Here is a 21,849-nt window from a genome sequence, read left to right as displayed (position 1 = left end):
AATATATAATATGAAAATAGCAAAATTGCCATTTTTAAAACGAGATTGTCTTGCCAGGAAGGAGAACAGCGTTACACAGTTTTATCTTTGCTGGAAGTTTACAGACACATTGCTGTATTTATTTTGTGACTTTCTCATATGACTCGTCTACATTGTAACCATAAACTAAAGATCTTAAACCCTGGAATAAACAAAATTAACAAAAACAAAACTTTAAAAATGCGAGAAATGCAACAATCACTTGTTAATAATCAAGAAGAAATCATATGATGTGTGGCCAATAGCGAAACTCAGATGTTTTCTTGTTTTGATTATTTTGCTACCGAATCCAATGATTGCAATCATAAAAGGTAAGAGTCGAGTAATCATAAAAGGTAAAAGAGTCAAAAAATATTCCACCAGTCCATGAGGGAACTATCAAAGATCTTGTCAAACTCTTGGTTCTAAGGCCGTATCCAAAACTGGTGGCTACGACTCGGCCATTGCTATGCTTTCTATACTCCAGCCGTAGCCACCAATTCAAACACAAACCTTTTTAAACTAAAATAAGTATCATAACTTGTTAAACTGATGTTTTCAACAAAAGAAGAAGAATGTATTTCAACGGAATAGAAAAATAAAGGGATGTACTTTACAAGAATAAAAAAGGGCAATATGGCGGCCAGAGCAATGCAATAATATATTAAGCTGCCGCTGAAATTTCACTATATTATTACAGTTTTATGTTAAGGCACTTTTAAAGTCAAGTCCTTCATTTCAGAGGAAAGGATGTGTAAAACAATTATGATTGTTTTCACATCTACTCCTTTTTATATTTCATTTAAATGAAATAAAAGTTGCTGGTTTGAGACACAGAGAGCTCAAAGTTGTTTTACTTTTGTTTTTACACACACATTTTCTTTCGTTTCACAAACAAGTATTTTGGTATGAATTGTTTACAACCTTGTTAACAATAAAAAAAACCTTTTCACGTCACACCCTGGAAACCCTGCTCAGTCCAAAATAAAATATAAATTTCCAGATGGAAACAAAAAATATATATGACATTTTCAATATGGGATATCTTTTAAAGTATCTATCTCTTGTATACACTTATAAAGTTTTGTATATTAGGAATGTCTGTTACATGATTCTGTCTTGGACAAATAAAATTTAGTTTAGTTTTTTGGAAATGAAATTTACAATTTTAAACTTCATTTTGTGTTAATCATGAGGGTTAGTAAAGTAGACAAGGCAAAAGTAGAAACATTCCTTTTCAAAACAATGTCAATATTTTTCTTGGGTAAATCAAATGCGTTTGTTTCACAAAGAAACGTTTGGAAATGACCTATTAAGAAAAAAAGAAAAAACTACAAACAAATCTAAAAACATTCTACTTGCAGTCAAAAAACTATTTAACAATTTCTCCACTGAATACATGCCATTTTACTGGTTGCTTGTCTTTCCCCACCAGTGGCTTTCATGATATTTCAACTCTCTCTCCTACTTCTTGAAAAGATCTTTAAGTTCAGCGTCGGTAGTTTCCTCCGTCTTCTGGAGCAGATCCTTGTCGCCCTGGGTCACGCCCCAACTGTCTGGTTTGGACACCTGAGGGCAATCTGGGCGCCCACTTGCGGGCTTCAGATTCTCCCAGTAATCACGGCGAGCTCTAAAATGGGAAGGGGGGAAAACAAGGCAAAATAATTGACTATAAACTTAGATGTACAAGTATCCTTTATCGGTATACATAACTAGATTGTCAATAAAGTATACTCTGACAATTAAAAGATATTTATCAAACTATAAGTTACTGATTTAACAAAATTTCCGTTAAAAGGGCGGTTGTTGAAACTCACTGGGATTGAGAGTAGGGTCCTAAATTTTGGGCCCTGTTAAGGTTAGGATTAAGCAAGGAAACCTGACCAGTCAAGCAGATCCAAGCTTAAATTTTCTGGACAAGTGGTATCATTATTAAATATGACAAGAGAAGTTGGCTTAGCATTACTTACGAAACATGGACCCAAGAACAAAGTAGATCCACATAAGGCAAGGTTTTCAAACAACATGTGGACTTAAAACGTCCACACAGGGTTTTTACCAGTGATAAAAAGTAGAATTTTCCTTAGAACGTCCACAGAGTGACTGCAACGCAAGAGCTGTGTGAGCGTGTCAAGCAGTGTTGTAGCCACGGTGGGCGGTGCCAGGAGGGCCTGCCCTGAACTATCAAACTGTGGGCAGCAATCTGAGCAAAATACACTTCCCTGCCAAGCACGGATTTCCCCCAGATTGCTCTTGAGCAATGATGGCCCCTTATCTAAACACGAATAGTTTTCTTGAACCTCTCGCCCATTGTGGACAAAATTGGATTTAGAGCTAACCACTGCAATTGGTCTAGCTACAACACTGGTGTTAAGTACATACCTCGCTCTAACCCATGGTTTGGTGTGCTGGCGCAGACCATCTCCCCATAGACCGTGCTTCTCTGATCCTGGAGGTAGGCAACCTCTCTCTTCAGACAGCTCCTCAGCGATAGCACGGACATGGTAGGGTTCCATGCCGCAGCAGGCTCCAATGTAACGTACACCAATTTCGTAGGCCTCACGGGCGTACTTGTGGCAATCCCAGCGGGTCACAATGCGGGGTTCCAGACCTGCGTATTTGGGAATAAATCAATATGTCAAAGGCATTCTCCCTTTTGAATTCTTTTTATGTTATTTATCATTAAATCAATTGGTTTGGTTTTATAGACTACATCAAAAGGCACTGCTGCCCGTAATTCAGAAAAATAACTCTCATCACCATTTTCTGAGAATATTATTATCAATACAAAGTACAATGTATTGATTTAAATTGAACTTACCCATTCCATAAAAATGTACACAAGCGCATAACAAAATAATCAAGAAACAATAAACTGAGCAGCAGCAGCAAAAGGACAACTATTAAAATAGTAACAACAGCAAAAATCACAAAATTAACACAACAAATTGTTTGAAAGTTAAAATACCAAAATCCATAAACGATGTCACCCTTACGGGACTTCTCATACAATAATGTTAAAAAAGAAATTACATGAAACATAAAGATGGTAGATAGACACAATGTACTTATGAGGAGAGCAACAAATCTATCGAAAAAAACCCAACACTTTTATGAAAAAGTTTATTTAAAAAGATAAGTCTTCAAACCAGATTGTTTTACAGGGATGTGTTGCCTTGAAATGGTTTTCATTTATTTTGCAAATTCAAATTTTGAGGAGTCAACAATTTGAAACGTGCAATTTTGAAGCATTTTTTATTGAAATCATTATATTCTACGCATTTTAAACATCTCTCCCAACCATATGCACTGTTAACAAACTATTCTCAAACACCTTTCACCTTCCCTTATCCAAGGCAATGTGTTCCTTTACAAAAATAGTCATGAGAAAACTCACCGAATGGGAACTCGGGTAGATCAATGAATCCTTGCTTGTTGCAATCAGGAGTCTTGAAGCCCAGGGGTTGTGTCATCAAGTAAGGTTTCAGGCCTTCCTTATCGAGGGCAGCCTTCATCAAGCGGATGGTCTGCAGAGTCTCATCAGGACCAAAGTGACAGTTCAGGCCAACGACATCCGCACCTTCATATAAATAGATCAACAATTGTTCAAAGTGTTCGGTTGAGAAAAAAATAACTTTGGTTTGCGCAAGTAATATATTCAAAAGGCGAGTGATTGGATGGTCTTTTTAAAAATGCGTAGAAAAAGCTAAATCAATTGTGTCGGGTTGCCTTGACGAGTGATAAGCAGTTGTTATTTGGGTTGACATTCTCAAACATGCTCCCCTTGAAAGTGGTTTGCTGGCTAACAGCTACACACCTCAGGACCAGTTTGAATTCAGTGGCCTGGCTGGCCAGCTGAGTGCTCAAAACTTTCCTATTTGAATGGTCTAGTGATAAGCCGATATACTCCTGAAACGACAAAGTAGTTAGTCCTACTGGCTAGTAAGTGGAAAAATTAAGGGTGCCCCCTGCCAAAATCCTTCCAAATAATTTATAAACTTTCAGCATAGGATCTTGGAAGAATTTTAGAAGGAATTAGTGCTATAGAGAGTCTTGGCCCCATAACTTACCTGCTTTAGCCAACTTGACGGCACAGTCACCGGCTGAGACGCCATGGAGATCTCCCTCGGGGCCAATGCACAGAGAGGCTGCCACTGGCTTGTTGGTCTTCTTCAGCTCTTCAACGGCCCACACTGCTTCCTCTACATGCTCAAAATACTGAGGGAACAAAATCAGAAACTAATGTTAGCGCCGGGTGATGACATACATAGAGCTGCTTAAGCAGCAAGTACTGGGGAGTAATTTTCTAAAAAATTTGGTTTGAGGTTGCACCATGTTTATATCTTCTGCCAGGTAGAGTTTGTTCTTAGAGAACTGTCTTGCTTTTTAAAATTCGACTACCGCGGAGCAGATTGTTCAGGTGTTCGAGAGACATCTCATTTCTGAAAGACGTGAAACCTCAAAGAGTCGACTCACTTCAGCAAGGAGGAAGTCCACATCGTTCTTAATAAAGACCTCTGCCTGCTTGCGGAACTGCTCTTGAACAGCCTCCTTGCCGCTCCCCGAGAGGTAGTTGGGTGTCTGGGAGACGCCTCCGGTTACCAAGGCGTTACCCTCGTTGGCAACCTCTTGGGCGATCTTACAAGCCTCGTCGTTGACAGCAGATCCCTGGTGTGGGAAAAGGGAGAAGTTTGAATCAGGCCTGGAATTTCATCCATGATCTTTGAGAGGGTAAGGGTCATGTTCATTTTGCAAAGGGTACTTCAATTTGGAAAATCTTAAAAGTCGATGGGAAACTTTTGATGGGGCACCAAAGTCCAAAACCAGTCTACAAAGAAAGTAACTCTTATTCAATTGAAAATCAAAGCTAGTTGGATTTGTCCCGTCATGATTTTACAGGCCCCACTCTAAAACTAGCAGCCTCGGGCCTGTGGTCCAGTGTCAAATTTGAGCCCTGCTGTCAGTGAAAAAGAGCAGGGTACCAGTCACACCAACACAAATGTTATGGCACTTTGGCTGGTATTTCTGTTTAACAAATTTTTCTGTGCTTAGCTACTTTTTGTTCTTATACAGACACGTCGTTTGCTCCATGGAAAACACCCAAAAACAAACATTAAATCAAACTTTAGTTAAACATGTATGTAGGAAGAATGTTAGAAATTGGTATACAAAGTTATATACAAAGTTAAATTTGTGATGCAACAATGCATTTTCTTTGAAGCATATAAATGTTTCTCAGGACTTACTGTGTGTTTCTTTTGGGACACGTTGCCACGGTTCTCTAGCTTGTCATCACTGCCGTAGAAGGTGAATGCTTGCATAACATCACTACCGGCCCTCAAAAACTCACGGGCCAGCTGACGTACTATGAGATAAAGCAATTTGATAAACTTTTATAACAAAAAGTTCTTCTGAGCTTACAACACTTTTGTTTGTCATAAGCTGATTGGAATTTTTACAACAGTTTTAGGGTTACTACAAAGGTGTTGCAGAAAACAAATCTTACATCCTATAAAGAAATCTGTTGTTAATCTAGGGTATTGTAAATGTAACTTAAGTGACATAAAGCCTTTTAAGATTGTCTTGTTTTTCATAAATAAGCTCAATTTCCAAGGAACTGTGTCTGCTGATATTGTTGCAGATGGCTTTCACAACCGAACCAAAAAGGATTCTTGAAAAATTATTGGAAACAGTGTCATTGCTTTATCACATGATTCGTTTGTAAACAAAACATGGTGTGCATTTTGCGGCACTTTCAAGGAACTTGTTTTAAACCTTAAAACAGCTTATAAGTGTATACCAAACAATCAAACATTTAAACATTGAAATACAAGAATATTTCCAAGTTAACGAACCTGCTTCTGGGTATTCCACAGTAGCTTCTGGGGTCCATGGTCCAGCCTTCACGTAGCCACGCTTCTCCAGTGCAAACACATAACCACCATCTCCAATAATAACTTCCCCAGCTGCCAATCGCTCCAAAAAACCTCTCTTCTCCTTTAAATTTAAACCAGAACAAATGAATAATTTAATAGTCATTTGGTTCAATGGAAATATCTGCAATCAACAATTGCCCACCAATTTGTCCAGCACAACAGCGCAGCAGGCAGGTTGGCATATATATAGTATTGATCAGTCCTTCTGATTGAGGCCTGCGATCGCACCGGCACCCCATCGCACACCTACAAGCTGCCCCATGAGTGTGAATAGTTACACGCTGAGTTGGATCACAAAGAGTAAAGACTAGTCTTATCTTGAGTTAAGACTAGCCTAAATGTTTAAATATCTCTTATAGGATAACAGGACAAGTCCTAGGATCTTTGTGAAATTGACTCCTGGGGCCGGTTTCACAAAGAGAAGATTGATCTTATCTGCAAATCAATCGTAGTGCTAAGTAAAGTGTGATGTCACATTATAAATCACTATGGTAATACAGACTGTTCGTCTCGTGATGAATTTTATTGCTTTGTGAAATCCACCTCAGATCCCTTTATCAAATGCATGCAATGGCATACATTTCAGGCTCAATCACATTCATAACTTGTAAAAATAAAATAACATCACAAAATTTCAATCAAGCATTTAAGGAAATGGACATTAAACCCAACCTTTTGCTATTGAGACTTTTTGGCCAAGTTATTAGTCTCAGTCCCAGCCTTTATAAAAAAGAAATTTGCACTAGAGCAAAATGCCACGCCTAGAAAATTCAGGTCTACTTTTATTACACAAGGAAAGACTTAGCACTAATCCAATACTTTCATCTCTAGGACCCAGTTAAAATCCTGTGGGGCGGGGCACCATGTGGACTGTGTGTTTTCAGTCCCTACTTGATTGTGTGGGCTTTAAAAACATAATTTATCGAAGATTTTCCTCCGACTTATGAAACTGAAACTGAAAATGTCCAGTTTGTTCTCTCCATACGATTCTTGGTTAGTATCATAGTGCACAGCAGCACTTATTCTAAAAGGAACTAAAAATAAACTTGAATGTAACCAGCATAGTTGTCAAAATCACCATACCCAAAAATTGTTTTTTTTTTTAATGATTTTGCAAAAGTTCAAAGTGCCTATCTGAAATACATTCTGTCAACCCTTTTGCGCCGGAAACCTGAATCCTTGACCACAGACACCTTAAAGAAATGTTATCTATAAAAAGTGTAAGCTGAAGAAAACATAGGAATACTGTTTGTATCCTGCCACCACTTGTTTGTTAATTTTTACCCACATGAACATAGGCAACCACATAGATAATTATTTAACTCAAAATTGTTTGAATATAAATTCAAGAAAGATAAACAAGTGGTGGCCGATTTCAGACTTCAACTAACAGAACCCTTGAATTCCCTTTGATGTTTCCGACACAAATTCTGATTTAAAATGTTGGACTTGATGGAGGTTGGCGTTTGACTTTAATTTCTATTTATTTATTAGGCCCCTTAAACTTCATTTATTTTATCTCATTCTCAGCTCAGTCAGTCGCACTTGTTGTGAAAAGAACTTTCTGAGCATGTTCAAATCCATGAAACCAATTGTCTTTATTTTTACTGATTTTATGTGTAGTAAAATACCTTCATTCTTACTTATTCCTTATTGATATTCATCAGACATGCAACTGAACTGTAGTTATGGTAGTAAAGCTTCAAACAAAAGGAGGATTACATAAATTCCATCATCATGTCCATGTTTTTTTACAGTTCTTTTTGTTGCAAGTTTGAATGGCACACAGACTTGAGACATGACAAAGAAATGAGAAAAAAAAACTCAGCTCCCCCTCAGCCATGTCAGCTGAGGCAAGGAAAAGCCGCACGTATGCATTATTCGTACGGCACACAGAACAAAAGAAACCCAACCGAACAAAAACCGCCCGACCTTGAATTTAAAATTGGCGGCTACCTCCAGCAGACAATGTTCAGACATTTAACACAGTTGTTCCTGGGTTGACTGACCTCGGCTGGGTGTGTTAACTGGCTAGGGAGACGGACGCCCGACCCAATGCAACATTGGCACACTGTGCAGTATAGGCCGGTTCCCACCCCCATAAAATGCTAAAGCATTTTTGAGTTTTTTTGCAAGGCCAAAGTTCCCCGAGTGCCGATTATTTCAACCATTTACAAAATAATGTATCATAAAGAAACAAGCTTACTGTGCGAGCTTTCTTGGCTTCCGACATGGTCAACCTCTTCTCAGCTCTGCAAGAAGGAAAAGAACGTAAAAGCTGACAAAATGAAGACAGCTAGCGATTTGTGTCTAGCCGCGTTGATTGCCCAGGGCTGAAGAGATCAGTCAACGCAAATAAACGAGGCGCATGTGCATGCTACGTGTGTGTATGCACCATCACACAATTAGCGACCTACGATGGCCCAGGAAGAACACGTTGTATTCCAGGGAGGCCAACGCCGCGCACTCACGCAGTTTTCCCGCACAGTTTCACACTTATGGGAAGGGGTTCAATTGTACACAACTTGTGAAGAATGACCTCCTTAGGTTAGGGATGAAATCACCTACTTCGACCAAGGTAACATCTTTGTATTGGGGGGGGGGGGGGGGGGTGGGGGGGGCATGAACGCAATATTGGCACCACTTCCAATCCAGGAAAAAAATTCACATGGAAAAAAATAATGGGATTTAATGGGATGGGACCAACCCAATTGAAAATTTGATAGGTGTGGAATTTGGGACATATTCATGGGACACAATAGGATCCACAATGGGATCTCATTGAACTATTCAAAATATTGACGCACATGTTTACAGACACAACCCAAAGATGAATGAAAGATTAGTGCCCGTGTGACCCATTTGTACCCTCAGTCAAATTTCACTGCGGTGTCGCTGAAGACTCTGCCTGAAGTAATTGCTAACTATTTTGTAATCCTCTTGAGGTATGTTTTATATTTGGCATTTTGATGTTGATGATGTGGTTTTCTTGCTTTGTCAATTGTTTTTCTTCTACGTGAAAATAGATTGATGTTTACGATGTCGCGCTCTTCACTGGTTCGTACAACGTGAGGCAGGCAGCAGTTTGTAAACAAGTTTTTAAAGGTATTCACGAGCCATCGTAGCAAATACAAATATCATCCAACTTACAGTTCGTGCTACCAAATTATGGGACGCCCTCTATCACCGGTTATTTGTAGATAGATACATTAATCGTGATTTATAGTCTTTCTTTTGGGGCAAGGACTGACATTTTGCAACACATAAAAAATCAAATTGTTTATTCATGTTGAGCCATTAGTGGAAGGCTCTGCGCCTCTACTTTCTGCGGTTCAATCATTGCCCCCCCCCAACTTCAACACCCCCCCCGCTTCCAACATGAACTATACGTTTTCAGAGAAATACCTGACTTGGTTCCCGTTCAACTGCTATCATTTTGTAATGAGAGTAAGTTTACCAGCGAAGTCTCACACGTGCAAGATACACACTTACAGCACACAAACGCAGTATGCAGCGCATGCATGCATAGATGATTGTAAAAAGTTAAATGCCACAGTAAAAAATCACCAAAATGAGAATAGAAAAGTGCTACTTTTGCTCCTGTCCTGTCTATCCAGGACATGGAATACAGTTCGTCCGAAATGACAGTAAGGTAAGTAATCAACTGATCCCGATGATACACTTTTTCTACATGGTTTTTAATGGTTTATTTTTTAATCATGGACGGAGGCAGTGGACATGATATGGACCATGGATGGAGGTACTCAATTTCTACCTCCATTCCATGGATGGACTAACACTTTACTTTTTCACACCAATGTGACCAAATGTTCACTCTTTGGATTGGAACTTCTCGGCCATTACAATTTGTATGGGATAAAAGTATGATCATGTAGAACCTGTACAGTTATGAAAACATTTTGTGTATTAATAATTAATTATTAACTGTGTCAACAACACAAATGTGAATGTCATTTGCTTTGGGCGTACGTACAGTGATAACAATGCAGCCATCACAATTTATGTGCATTTAAATTAATGTACATTGTTGATAAAGTGATTTGCTTTCAGTAAATTACGATGTTGATATTTATCAAATAAGGAGCGGGCCGTGGGTGATTGACTTGAGGGGGGGGGGGGGGGGAGTGTTAACTTTCAAAATGTTGTCGTGAGTTGATGCCCGATGATATTAAATCCTTGACATAACGTGAACTGGTGAAGCCAGAGTACGAGAGTAGTTCATGTTGGTGAAGTCCAAGTTGTTTTGTTGTATCTTTTTGCCACCTTTTTTTTCCATAAAAAAGGCATAGTTGGGTCCTCTGGAAAATCATACATGATTCATAATCAATAGGCATAATTGCGTATGGCGCCACCACTTTTTCATTCCATATGAAATAGTATAGTATCTAATTAAACTCAATCAATGTGAGATGTCCCGTTTTGTAAAAATGAGTGAAAAAGTGGTGTCGCCATACAGAAAGTTGCCCTATTGTGAAGATAGTCTTGGGACTATTAGGTGATTTCCAAGGTAGTTTGTTGTGTCTTTTTTGTAGCTGGGTCATGTGGAAAATCATAGCAAATTGGCAACAGCAGAACTCAAATATTACATGAAGTTATTATGCAAGAAACCTTCTCGGCTCTCTGACTAAGTGATGAATGTATGTCAATGTTATTATTTAACATCTACTTTTCTCTCGTTTTGATGTTTTAAGGTTTTCCGCTTCTGTCGCGGCAAGTGCCACAAAGCATTCAAGAAGAAGCGCAACCCCCGTAAAGTTCGCTGGACCAAGGCATTCAGGAAGGCTGCTGGGAAAGAACTGGCAGTGGTAAGTCTCAAAATTGTTCTTTCTTGTGCAATTGAAGGGGAGGTAAGCATCTAGGGATATCATGTGTGCAGGAGCACCGTGTGTTAACTTTGTTACGTTGTTTTCTTTTTCCTGTTTTCTCCCTCAAAAAGGTGGCTCAGATTTCATTCATGATTAAGAAGCTCACACCTGTCAGGTAAAATAACGCTGAAGTGCTCGTTCTCAAAACCGAGACATTGATGTTTTTTGTATGTGTGTTTTTTTTTTATGCAGGATAATTCTCTTGAGTTTGAGAAGAGGCGGAATGTCCCTGTGAAATACAGCCGTGAATTGTGGAAGAAGACAATCATGGCAATGGCAAGAGTAGAAGAAATTAAACAGAAGAGACAAGATCAGTTCATTATCAACAGGTTCGTTTAGGAAAAACTTTTTAAAATTTTATTTATATCGATGATCGCATAAAATGCTGATAATTCAAGCTTTTATTATCAAGGCTCAAGTTTCAGCTCATTTTGGTAGCATTTTTATTTTATGAAAAATATGTTTGGGAAAGTTCCCATCTGTTAGCCATGTATTATTGTTTACAAGTTTATATCTGAAATTAATCAGAAGGACATAAACGTTTAACGCCTACAAATGGTAAAACAATTAAAAGCTACAAAAAAGCTACAAAAGTCCTGTTTGTTTTGACCAAAAAACTCCATTCACTCGGGAGCTTTAGAAAATGCGTTTTGATGAAAATTACATTAATTTCTTTAAGGACCATGTCAGATTAAGCCTACAACATTATCTTTGTATCTCCTAAAAAATTAAATAATAATAATAAATAATAATAAGACATTTGTTAAAGTAAGCAGTTGTCATAACGTTGCATCTTGCTTACATGTACGTGTAAGATGCCCGGATGTACACATAAAACTAGTACATGTATGCGCCCAGATACAACGCTTTTGCTCGGAGCATTTTCATTCGAGATCCAAAACTTTCTTTGGAGAATCGACAGGCTTTACTTTTTTTGCTCTAGCATAACATTATCATGCAAGATGCAACGCCTTTTCTGAAAAATCAACAATGACTTTGCACTGACACAACTATTATTACTCTTTTGGATATGAGTGCTTATCAATATTTCTTGGTGTTATTATGTGCAGATTGAAGAAGGGTAAAACACTCCGCAAGGAACGTGACATCAAGGAAGTGAAGGACAGTATCCACCTGATCAGATCACCAGCAGCAGGTAAGTCTAGTCTCTCCCTCATAGCCCTTCACTTTATCACTCGCATCAACATCTTAGCTTCTGTAGTTTATAACAATAATAATATTGACTCTTGTATAGCGCAATGATCATACCCTCTGGTCACTTGGCCATATGTTTCATTACATACATACATACATACATACATATAGGGCATTTATATAGCGCCACTGCGTCAAGAACGCAGCCCATTAGATAGAATTATAGAGAATGTTTGATACACTTCTTAAATGTTCGAAGAGAGTTGGATTTCCTGATTGAGGTGGAGAGTGCATTCCAGGTGTGTGGAGCAAAATGTGAGAATGTGCGACTTGAAGCCAACTTATGAAGCTTGATTGAGTTACATGTAGGTTCCATGAGGCGAGTAGTGTCGGATGCTGAGCGTAGACATTCCTTAAAACATCTCATCTCCCTTGGGAGTATACAGCCTGTGCTGCAAAGCTTAATCAATCACAAGAAACATCTCAGCCCTCACAGGTACCCATTTACATTGTACTCCTGGGTGATGAGAAGCAATTAAAGTTGAGTGTCTTGCACACGAGTGTCATTACCAGGATTTGAACCCACACCCTGATGACCCAGCCATCAGAACTTGATTCCGATTCACTCAACCATGTGCACAGTATGCCCACGACACCATCTCCAGTCTATGGTCGTTTTCAAAATTCTATGCAACCAGGGTGTTTTTGTTTTCTTCTGAAGTTTCTTGCAACTTCAATGACCAGTTGAGCAAAATTGTTTTCAGTTTGGTTAGTTTATATTGGTTATTTGACGATTATCAAAAGTATACCCTTGCCTTGAATAACTTGAAGGCCACGCCACGGCCTGTGTTACACCCGGTCTTTGCCTTTGTGCCCGTTGAAAAGGTTCCCATAGACTTTAAGATATTCTGTCAGAAGTTGCAAAATTGAAAATGGCGTTGCCCCTAAAAGACGAAGTTCCAGGCCTTAAAGGCAGTGGACACTATTGGTATTTACTCAAAATAATTATTAGCATAAAACCTTTCTTGGTGACAATTAATGGGGAGAGGTTGATGGTATAAAACATTGTGAGAAACGGCTCCCTGTGAAGTGCCATAGTTTTTGAGAAAGAAGTAATTTTCCACGAATTTGTTTTCGAGACCTCAGATTTAGAACTTGAGGTCTCGAAATCAACAATCTAATCGCACACAACTTCGTGTGACAAGGGTATTTTCTTTCATTATTATCTTGCAACTTTGATGATCGATTGAGCTCAAATTTTCACAGGTTAGTTATTTTATGCAGTTATTGAGATACACCAACTGTGAAGGCTAGTCTTTGACAATTACCAATAGTGTCCACTGTCTTTAAGGGAGGGACTATCTCTATCATGCTATTCAGAACCACCCCAACTCATTAGAGATGGTTATTACATGGTGTTACTGCAAACCTTTCCATAATCGTGTTCTGTTGTTAATTTCTGACTAATATTTTTTTTTGTTACCTCCTCAGCCCTACTGAAGAAGAAGGAAGAGAAGTTAGTGCAAATCATCCAGGACAAAAATACAGAACAGATGGAGGCAGAATAAATCCCGCGAGCCAGCATGTGGAAACCCAAGAAAGAATTCAACAGCCAATGATACTCAGACCAGGACGGTATTTGTGTGGCATCCCTTTTTGCCTGATTTATAATGTATATAATGGGAATGAGGCTTGTGTCTCAAATAGACTGGTACCTTGGATATCAGGAGTCCATCTGTGATGATTCAAAATAGGACTTGCGGGAACCAGATTATGACACTCAAGAAAAAAGAAACAAAATTTTTTTTTTCTTCAAATTTCCTCTCCCAATATAATGTACATTCCTGTCTAAAGTTGTTTGTAATGGGTGATTCCAAGAGGGAAGTTTGTTTAGTTTTCTAAGGGGGGGGGGACACTAGTGTAAAATTAGAGTCCTGACTTTATAAACCCATTTGAGTTTATACATGTAAATGCCAGGCGGTTAACAAAAGGTTGAAATGCCATCTTTTTGAAACACGACTTAAGATGTGGATTGAAATTTAAGACTACATGTATTTGTATTTTTAATCAGTAATGACTCTCGCCCCTGGTTGTAGAGTCGCATTAGACACCAGGGCCCAATTTCATGTCACTGCATACAGAGGAAATCTCATCTGAGTTCTACAGAATTAAGTCCGGTTCATACTTCATGCGAGTGCGAGTGAATTTGACGTCACAACCCTCCTTTCGCACCGATATTCGTTAGTGAGTTGAACAAAGTTGAACTGCTGCGAGTTATTCGTTGCGAATTTGTGACGCCAACATTCGTATCGCATTCGCATTCACAGGAAGTATGAACCGGGCTTTATGCTTTACAGGACTCTGTAAGTGCCTGATTCTGTGTGTAAGCAGTGACATTGAATCGGGCTCAGTGCAATACAGGCTCAACAGCAGGAGTCTATCTGTGAGGATTCAAAATAGGACTTGCGGGAAACCAGATTATGGCACTCAAGAAGAAAAAAAACTGTTTTATAATTACCTCTCCCAATATATGCTAATGAAGAATATTCATTTTGGTTTTTACCCATACACTGATGTGTGTTAGCACTGTATACTCGGTACTTTCCCAAGTCCTGTGAACAAAATATCACAGGCATATATTACTTGGGTGGGATTCGAACCCATGATCTTTGCAATTCTAGAACAGTGTCTTACCAACTAGACTACCAAGATTGCCTGGTAGCTAGAGTTGTATAGTGGCTCAACAGCTTATAGGTAATGAAGAGTTGTGTATGTCTCATGTATAATCATGGTGTAAGTTAAGGCCTTTGTGTGTGTTCAAGTATGATATGCTTTATACATTAGTCTAAAATTCCTATCTTTCGGCCCTCAGAATTTTTTTGTGCAAAATTGGTAAAAAAAAACACGTTTTGGGCTGAAATTTATAAAGAACTAAGATTGATCTATCTTAAGATGTCCTTGTCACTCTGTAGATACTGACAACTCATCTTATAAGATGAATCTGATTGCTTTATGAAATCTAGCCCTGGGGCTGATTTCACAAGGAGCTAACATTGATTTTAACTGCAAAAGATATCGTCGTTGCTAAGTAAAGTGCGATCTCGCAATACCGCTAACTATGGTAATACAGAAAATTATTGTCTTGTGATAAATTGTAATGCTTTGTGAAGTCTTCCCAGAGCCCACAGTGTGACTAATCCTATGAGGGTTTGACTCAAATACTGCTTGAGTTATTCAAACTTGTTGTTTAGGCTTTGAGCTTCGAAGACATTGCTTTAACATCTGAAGGAAACACAATCGGGTATTTCAGCTGACTGAGATTTCCTTAGGAGTACAGAAGGTATTGATGTTATAGCTCCCAATCTTATCACTTTGAAGCCAATTTTGAGATGACAGCTGGAGCTGTGGCTTGGGCTGGGGCTTCGGTTGTAGACTTGATTCAAGTACCGTTCCTGTGCAAAATGTTGTGGTCCCGACAGGTTGGGGAATGCAGAACATCACAAAACAACACTTTTCTGAGATTGACACGGGATTGGGACTTGAGTCAAGTCTACTTCGGCTGCAGCTTTATAGGTACTGTCTTCCTGTTTGAAGCTTGTAAGGAAAGCATGCAATTAAACAAATAAATCTGACTGAGCTTCAGCTGAAGCCAGGGTTTCGATATGGTTTCTTTCAATCAAGATCAAATTGAAATTGTTGTGTCACATTTTTCTGCTGTAAAAAAAAAAGAAGCTAAATAAAATAAGACAACTGTACTTGTGTGTTGTGATGCTCTGATTGTTTATTATGACAGGATAACAAACTGGCAAGGTCTGTTTAAATTGCCACTATTGAAATAAGGATGTGCACAAGATTAACCTTTTTCCATGCGAATGGATCGCCTAAAAATTCAACGAGTTGTTCTGTTGAATGATTGAAAAAGATGCAGTCCTGCTGCGAAGAAAATGTTTGCAGTTTGTGAAGAATTACTTTGGTTGGTATTGGGCTAATTCTCGTGTTAAAGGAACACGTTGCCTTGGATCGGACGAGTTGGTCTATAAAGAGCGTTTGTAACCGTTTGTTACAAAATGCATATGGTTAGAGAGATATTGTAAAAGTAGCATACAATGATCTACACAAATATGCCTCGAAATTGCGTGGTTTTCTTTTTACCTCGTCGACTAACACGGTCGGCCATTTATGGGCATGAATGGCCGACCGTGATAGTTCGCGACGTAAAAGGAAAACCGTGCAATTTTGAATGATACTTGTGTGGATCATAATATTCTACTTTTAAAACATCTTTCTAACCAGATGCATTTCATAACAAACGGTTTTAAACACTTGAAATAGACCAACTCGTCTGATCCAAGGCAACGTGTCCCTTTAAGATGTGGACCTACTCCCTGGGTCTCTCCTATTTGTGGGTGGAACCACATTGGATATTAAAGGGGGTCTAAAATCTAAACGGTGGGTAAAAAGATGCTAAAAACTAGTAAAGATTTCGATCAGATCGTTTTCAGAGCACACTGACGTTTTTAGGAGAATGCTCGGAAGTCGATAACCACCGTCAATGCTACTCAAAAGAGATATCCACATGGTGTTACCGCAAACTTGATGTACTATATTGTTATAAATTAGCGCCGTCTTGTGGATTAACTTCCGACAACAAACTTTGATCCAGAGTTTGTGGTCGAGTTTGGGCGGTGTTCTTAGCCTTCTCCCACACTATGAGAACACTCGGGACAAGATCACTCACGACCTTTCATCTGGGTTTTGATAACAGCACTTTACAAAATGGCGGCAGCGAGTCAGTAAGATGTAAAGTGACTCTACATAGATTGTTATTACAAATAAATTGATCGATCGAAAGTTAGGCTTCTTTCCACCGTCAGGTTTTTCGACTTAAAAAAACAACAACCCTGACCTACCGCGTAGTCACATTTAATATAGAACCACTGCGTGGTGCTATCGTTGTTTGAGCGGATGAAACAAGAACAGCGATCCGACTTGATTTCGCCTATCCGAAAATAGACCGCCCGAACTTGGGGGGAGGGGGTGGGTTAACTTGAAATCTAACAAGAGGAAGTAGCTTTTTTCGAGTTACCCCCTACATCTCAGGCAGGTGCGATTTCGGCAAATCAAAAGACGCGGGAGTCTAGCTCTTTGTAAAATGCACAACATTGATTGTTGACAGGTTCTCTTGCCCATCAGTCAAGGTCAGCGCTTCATCTATTGCGGTTGATGTGGTTCAGTAGTACAATAACTCTGCATTTGGAAGTGAGCATTATTGATTAGACCATGGAGGTAGAAATAGTCCTTGTCCTCAAAATAAATAGAAGTTGTTTCCGTATAAAGTCTGGCTTTTGGTTTATGTAGGATTTAACATTAAGTTTTTTCTTGGTTTAGTTCCGCAAATCCACCTTGAAAGAGCATGCCTTTAAACGTTTGGTTATTATGATTTGAATTTTTAATGTGTTTTACATTTAAAAATTGGTCAGACACAATCTAAGATGATTGACAGGTTTAAAGGAACACGTTGCCTTGGATCGGTCAAGTTGGTATTTGAAAAGCGTTTTAACCGTTTGTTATAAAATGCATTATGGGTAGAAAGATGTTGTAAAAGTAGAATACAATGATCCACACAAACATGCCTCTAAATTACACGGTTTTCCTTTGACCTCGTCGACTTATGGGAGTCAAATTTTTGACTCACATAAACGGCCGACCGTGTTAGTTTGCAAATTAAAAGGAAAACCTCGCAGTTTCGAGGCAAATTTGTGTGGATCATTGTATTCTACTTTAACAACATCTTTCCAACCATAATATGCATTTATAACGCTTTTTGTTGACCAACTCATCCGATCCAAGGCAACATGTTCCTTTAAACAAAAGTTGTTTGGCTTGGTCTGGACAACCTTTAATGGGGAACTTAATCAAGCTTTGGTTTTTGGAACCTTTTCATTTTAAAAGTTCGCGTTTTTAAGATATCGCTGAATCGCTGGGCTGGAAGAACAGAGAGGGATTGCACATGACGGCATTGACCACCATCTTTAATAGTAATGAATAATAATTGTAATGAAAGCATTTATATAGTACCCCACAAAGAACGGAGCGCTTTACAATTTACAAAGAAACAAACAATAACACGTGCACGCGTGAAAGGCTACAATTAGGGAGGTTTAGCTGCACGTTACGCGAGCAAAACGTAAACGTGAACGTCAGAAAATCGTGTCGTTTCTAGGTGACGTCAATACTTTGGGATTATTTCACGCACTTACCTGACGTGAAAATAGTTACTTCACGTATGCTAAAATATGACACAATAATATTCTGACGTTTACCGGTCACGTTCACGCGCAACGTGGGTGCAGCTAAACATCCATATTGGATGAGAGTTGTGCGCAGCGCGTACACGTATGCACTTATCCACTGCGTGTCATCCATTGATCTCCATTGTAATGGAGATCAATGGTGTCATCCATGTGCACACGCCTCTCACTCGCCTCGACACTATTGGATGCGAGCTCTATCGGTGAGTTGGCCGCGATGTGTGTGAAGCAAACGAGAACGTGTTGCATCAAGACTATACGCACACGGACGGAACCGGATTTATACCGAGCTGGCGAGGGCCCTATCCCACACGGCAACGACCCTGCCTGTTTTAAACGGCCGTGAAAGATGTCGTCGCTACACTTTTACTCCCTTTTTAAACAATACTTCGAAGGGAAAGGTTTCTGAAAATGCATCTGTCCAAAGCTGATGTACTTCTTTACCCCACGTTTTTTATTTGATAGACGAGGTTTTTGGTTAACCCCATCATGATCCCTGTCACAGACAAGTTCTTCTTATACAGGAAACGTGACCAGAATCCCTTTGTTTTCATTAAGTGCAGCTTTCAAAGAGGAAAATCCAATACTCTTACTTATTACACAAACATAAAAGCGGTGCTGTGTTTAATTGTAATACGAACGACGAGATATTTCATTGTAATTAAACACGCCTCTCTCCTGGTGATTTATGTATAGGCACCAACGAATAAAGACACATGGCACTAAAAAATACATTTTCCCGGCAACATCTTGTGCATTGTGCAAGTTATACAATATAGGCCTAGCATTATAGCGAATAGATTAAACATAATTACTTATAAACCTGAGCAAAACATAACAACGTGGTTATTTGTAAGTGCAAGCTCTATATAGGCCTGGCATTCAAGCGAAAACAACTTAACACAATACTAAGTTAGTTAACGAGAGCAAAACATTGTTATGCTATAAAGTGAAAACTATTAATAGGCATATATTATTATTTTTAGCGGAAAGATTACAATATTATGTTGGAAACATAACAATAGAATAACAATCGTAACCAAATTTTGTTAAAGTGTAGCCTACGTCATAGATTGGTGTCTGTCAACGATGTTACCCTCTTAAAGGCACTGGACATCTTTGGTAATTGTCAAAGTATAGGTCTATCCCAGCATTATAAATGCAATAGCAAACCTGCACAAATTTGTACTCAATTGGTCATCAAAGTTGCAAGAGAATAATGAAAGAAAGAACACTATTGTTGCAATTTTGTTTTGTTTGCTTTCAGATGCTTCAATTCGGGGACTCAGCTGAGGTTTCGAATTCAACTCAAATATTTTTCTCGAAAACTACGTTACTTCAGAGGGAGCCGCCTTTCTCATAATGTTTAACACTATCAACAGCTCTCTACCAAGTTAGCTTTTATGCTGACAATGCTGAGTAATTACCATGCAATGATGTCCAGGGGTCGAATTCACAAAGAGTTAGGACTCGTCTTATCTCGACTTGGGTTTGCATGCTACAGTAAAGAGTTAGAAATCGTCCTAATTCCTAAGATTAATCTTAAGTTAGCAAGAGTTTTGTGAAACCGACGAGTGCATTTAAAGTTGTATAACTAGAATTCAATCTAATCGATTGAAACTATAAAAAGGTGACAACTGCAGATGACAGGGATGAGCAATTTCAGATTTTTATCTGAATTCAACTTGGTTATATAGTGATCAGAATATTATTATTCAAACGAGAGAGCATGTTACCTTTATGGAATAAAGTTGTGCCATTGATGCTTACGCTTATAAAACCCCGAACATTTTCTGTATACAAAATTTTGTTTTACTAACGGTGTCCATTACGTCACTTTAGAATGCTGTGATTGAATATACGTGGATACCAACGTACCGACCTTAAAGGCACTGGTCTCCACTGGTTATTGTCAAAGACTAGTCTCTCATTTGGTGTATCTCACCATATGCATAAAAATACCAACCTGTGAAAATTTGAGCTCGATTTGTCGTCGGAGTTGCGAGTTATTAATGAAAGAAAAAACACCATTGTCACACGAAGTTGTGTGCTTTCAGACGCTTGATTTCGAGGCCTCAAATTCTATAACTTGAGGTATCGAAATCAAATTCGGTGTCCATTACGTCACTTTAGAATGCTGTGATTGAATATACGTGGATACCAACGTACCGACCTTAAAGGCACTGGTCTCTACTGGTTATTGTCAAAGACTAGTCTCTCATTTGGTGTATCTCACCATATGCATAAAAATACCAACCTGTGAAAATTTGAGCTCGATTTGTCGTCGGAGTTGCGAGTTATTAATGAAAGAAAAAACACCATTGTCACACGAAGTTGTGTGCTTTCAGACGCTTGATTTCGAGGCCTCAAATTCTATAACTTGAGGTATCGAAATCAAATTCATGGAAAATTACCTCTTTCTCGAAAACTACGTCACTTCAGAGGGAGCCGTTTCTCACAATGTTTTTTACTGTCAACCTCTCCCCATTACTCGTCACCAAGTAAGGTTTTATGCTGATAATTATTTTGAGTAATTATCAATAGTGGCCACTGCCTTTAAAGATAGAAGGAACACTAAGTTTTTTTATTTTTTTAAATTTTTTAACCGCAACACATGGATTGAATGATCTTTATTCAAACTGATAACTAGTCACAGAGCTACAAAACAGTATGGAAAGGTTGCTCAAACACGAAATATGGAACTATTGTTCGAAAGCAAATTGCGAAACACAAACCTTGCCGTATCACAAACATAGAAGTCAAACTTATAGAAAGTCTATGCACACCAAGGTCAGTTTTGCACTAGTTTCTACAGTGTTATCAGCCCTGCCCCGGCCATACACTTTCGTATTAAACTACAGTTCTGGATACCATCGAGAGCACCGAGGACGTGAGTCCTTTTGGACTGTATAGTAACGGTGACCAATCAGTTTGAAATTACCTATAATGAGTTATATAGGAAAAATTATTTAGGAGGATACCAATATAGGCCTGCCTTTAAGGTATTTTAGATCAGTTGTAAAATTGAAGGATACAGCAAAAGGAATGATTTTCCGTCTCTTTTAATTGTAACTCAATGTAGGCCGCGTTTTTTTTTTTTTTTTTTTTTTGCCTTTGAATCAAATTTTGGAAGCGAGTATTGGAAGTGGCTGCCGACGGTCGTTTTGATTCCTTCTATTTCGGTTCCATAAGTGATGCCAAATTGGAAAAGGGCGGGAATGGTTATAAGCGAATTATTGAAGCGAGTTTGAGTAATTGCGTTTGAAGAAACGGCACGTGATTTCCTTTGAATTCTGGAAACAAGTTAATTTTGTGAGTTAAAGACAAGTATATTCTCACTTGGTGTATCCCATTATTATTTATAAAATAACAAACCTGTAAACAATTTGACTCTGTTGACCATCGAAGTTGCAAGAGAATATTGAATAAAAAAAAAACTATTTTACAACTATTATTTTTTTTCCTGGCTTTCAGATGCAAAGAAAAAAGAAAATTTTAGGCCTGAAGTATTTTAATCTGTGGTGAGAAATTACCTCTTTCTCA

At 38.6% G+C, this 21,849-nt stretch overlaps 2 protein-coding genes across 3 annotated transcripts; one reads left to right on the top strand and one right to left on the bottom strand.

The window, feature by feature from the left end:
- Window positions 1-79: 79 nt before the first annotated feature.
- On the bottom strand, window positions 80-8,310 carry LOC139941757 (betaine--homocysteine S-methyltransferase 1-like). Its single transcript, XM_071938371.1, has 8 exons — window positions 8,161-8,310; window positions 5,874-6,015; window positions 5,265-5,383; window positions 4,495-4,686; window positions 4,089-4,236; window positions 3,416-3,598; window positions 2,401-2,629; window positions 80-1,648 (listed from the first exon to the last, which is right to left on the bottom strand). The coding sequence occupies exons 1-8, from the start codon at window positions 8,185-8,187 to the stop codon at window positions 1,483-1,485; spliced, it is 1,206 nt and encodes a 401-aa protein (XP_071794472.1). The 5' UTR covers window positions 8,188-8,310; the 3' UTR covers window positions 80-1,482.
- A 1,127-nt stretch (window positions 8,311-9,437) lies between these two features.
- Window positions 9,438-15,750, top strand: LOC139942156 (probable ribosome biogenesis protein RLP24). Of its 2 annotated transcripts, XM_071938892.1 has the most exons (6): window positions 9,438-9,606; window positions 10,667-10,780; window positions 11,033-11,169; window positions 11,911-11,996; window positions 13,487-13,604; window positions 13,956-15,750. In XM_071938892.1, exons 1-5 carry the CDS (start codon window positions 9,526-9,528, stop codon window positions 13,561-13,563), a joined length of 495 nt encoding a protein of 164 aa, XP_071794993.1. In that variant the 5' UTR covers window positions 9,438-9,525; the 3' UTR covers window positions 13,564-13,604; window positions 13,956-15,750. The 2 variants fall into 2 exon arrangements, with proteins under 2 accessions (XP_071794993.1, XP_071794992.1); XM_071938891.1 differs by having other exon boundaries at window positions 9,440-9,606; window positions 13,487-15,750.
- The last annotated feature ends 6,099 nt before the right edge of the window (window positions 15,751-21,849 follow it).

This window comes from Asterias amurensis, chromosome 9, assembly GCF_032118995.1.
Source record: "Asterias amurensis chromosome 9, ASM3211899v1".
Taxonomy (NCBI): Eukaryota; Metazoa; Echinodermata; class Asteroidea; order Forcipulatida; family Asteriidae; genus Asterias; species Asterias amurensis.
Note: the sequence above shows the minus strand (reverse complement) of the source record. Positions and strands in the feature narration are given on the sequence as shown.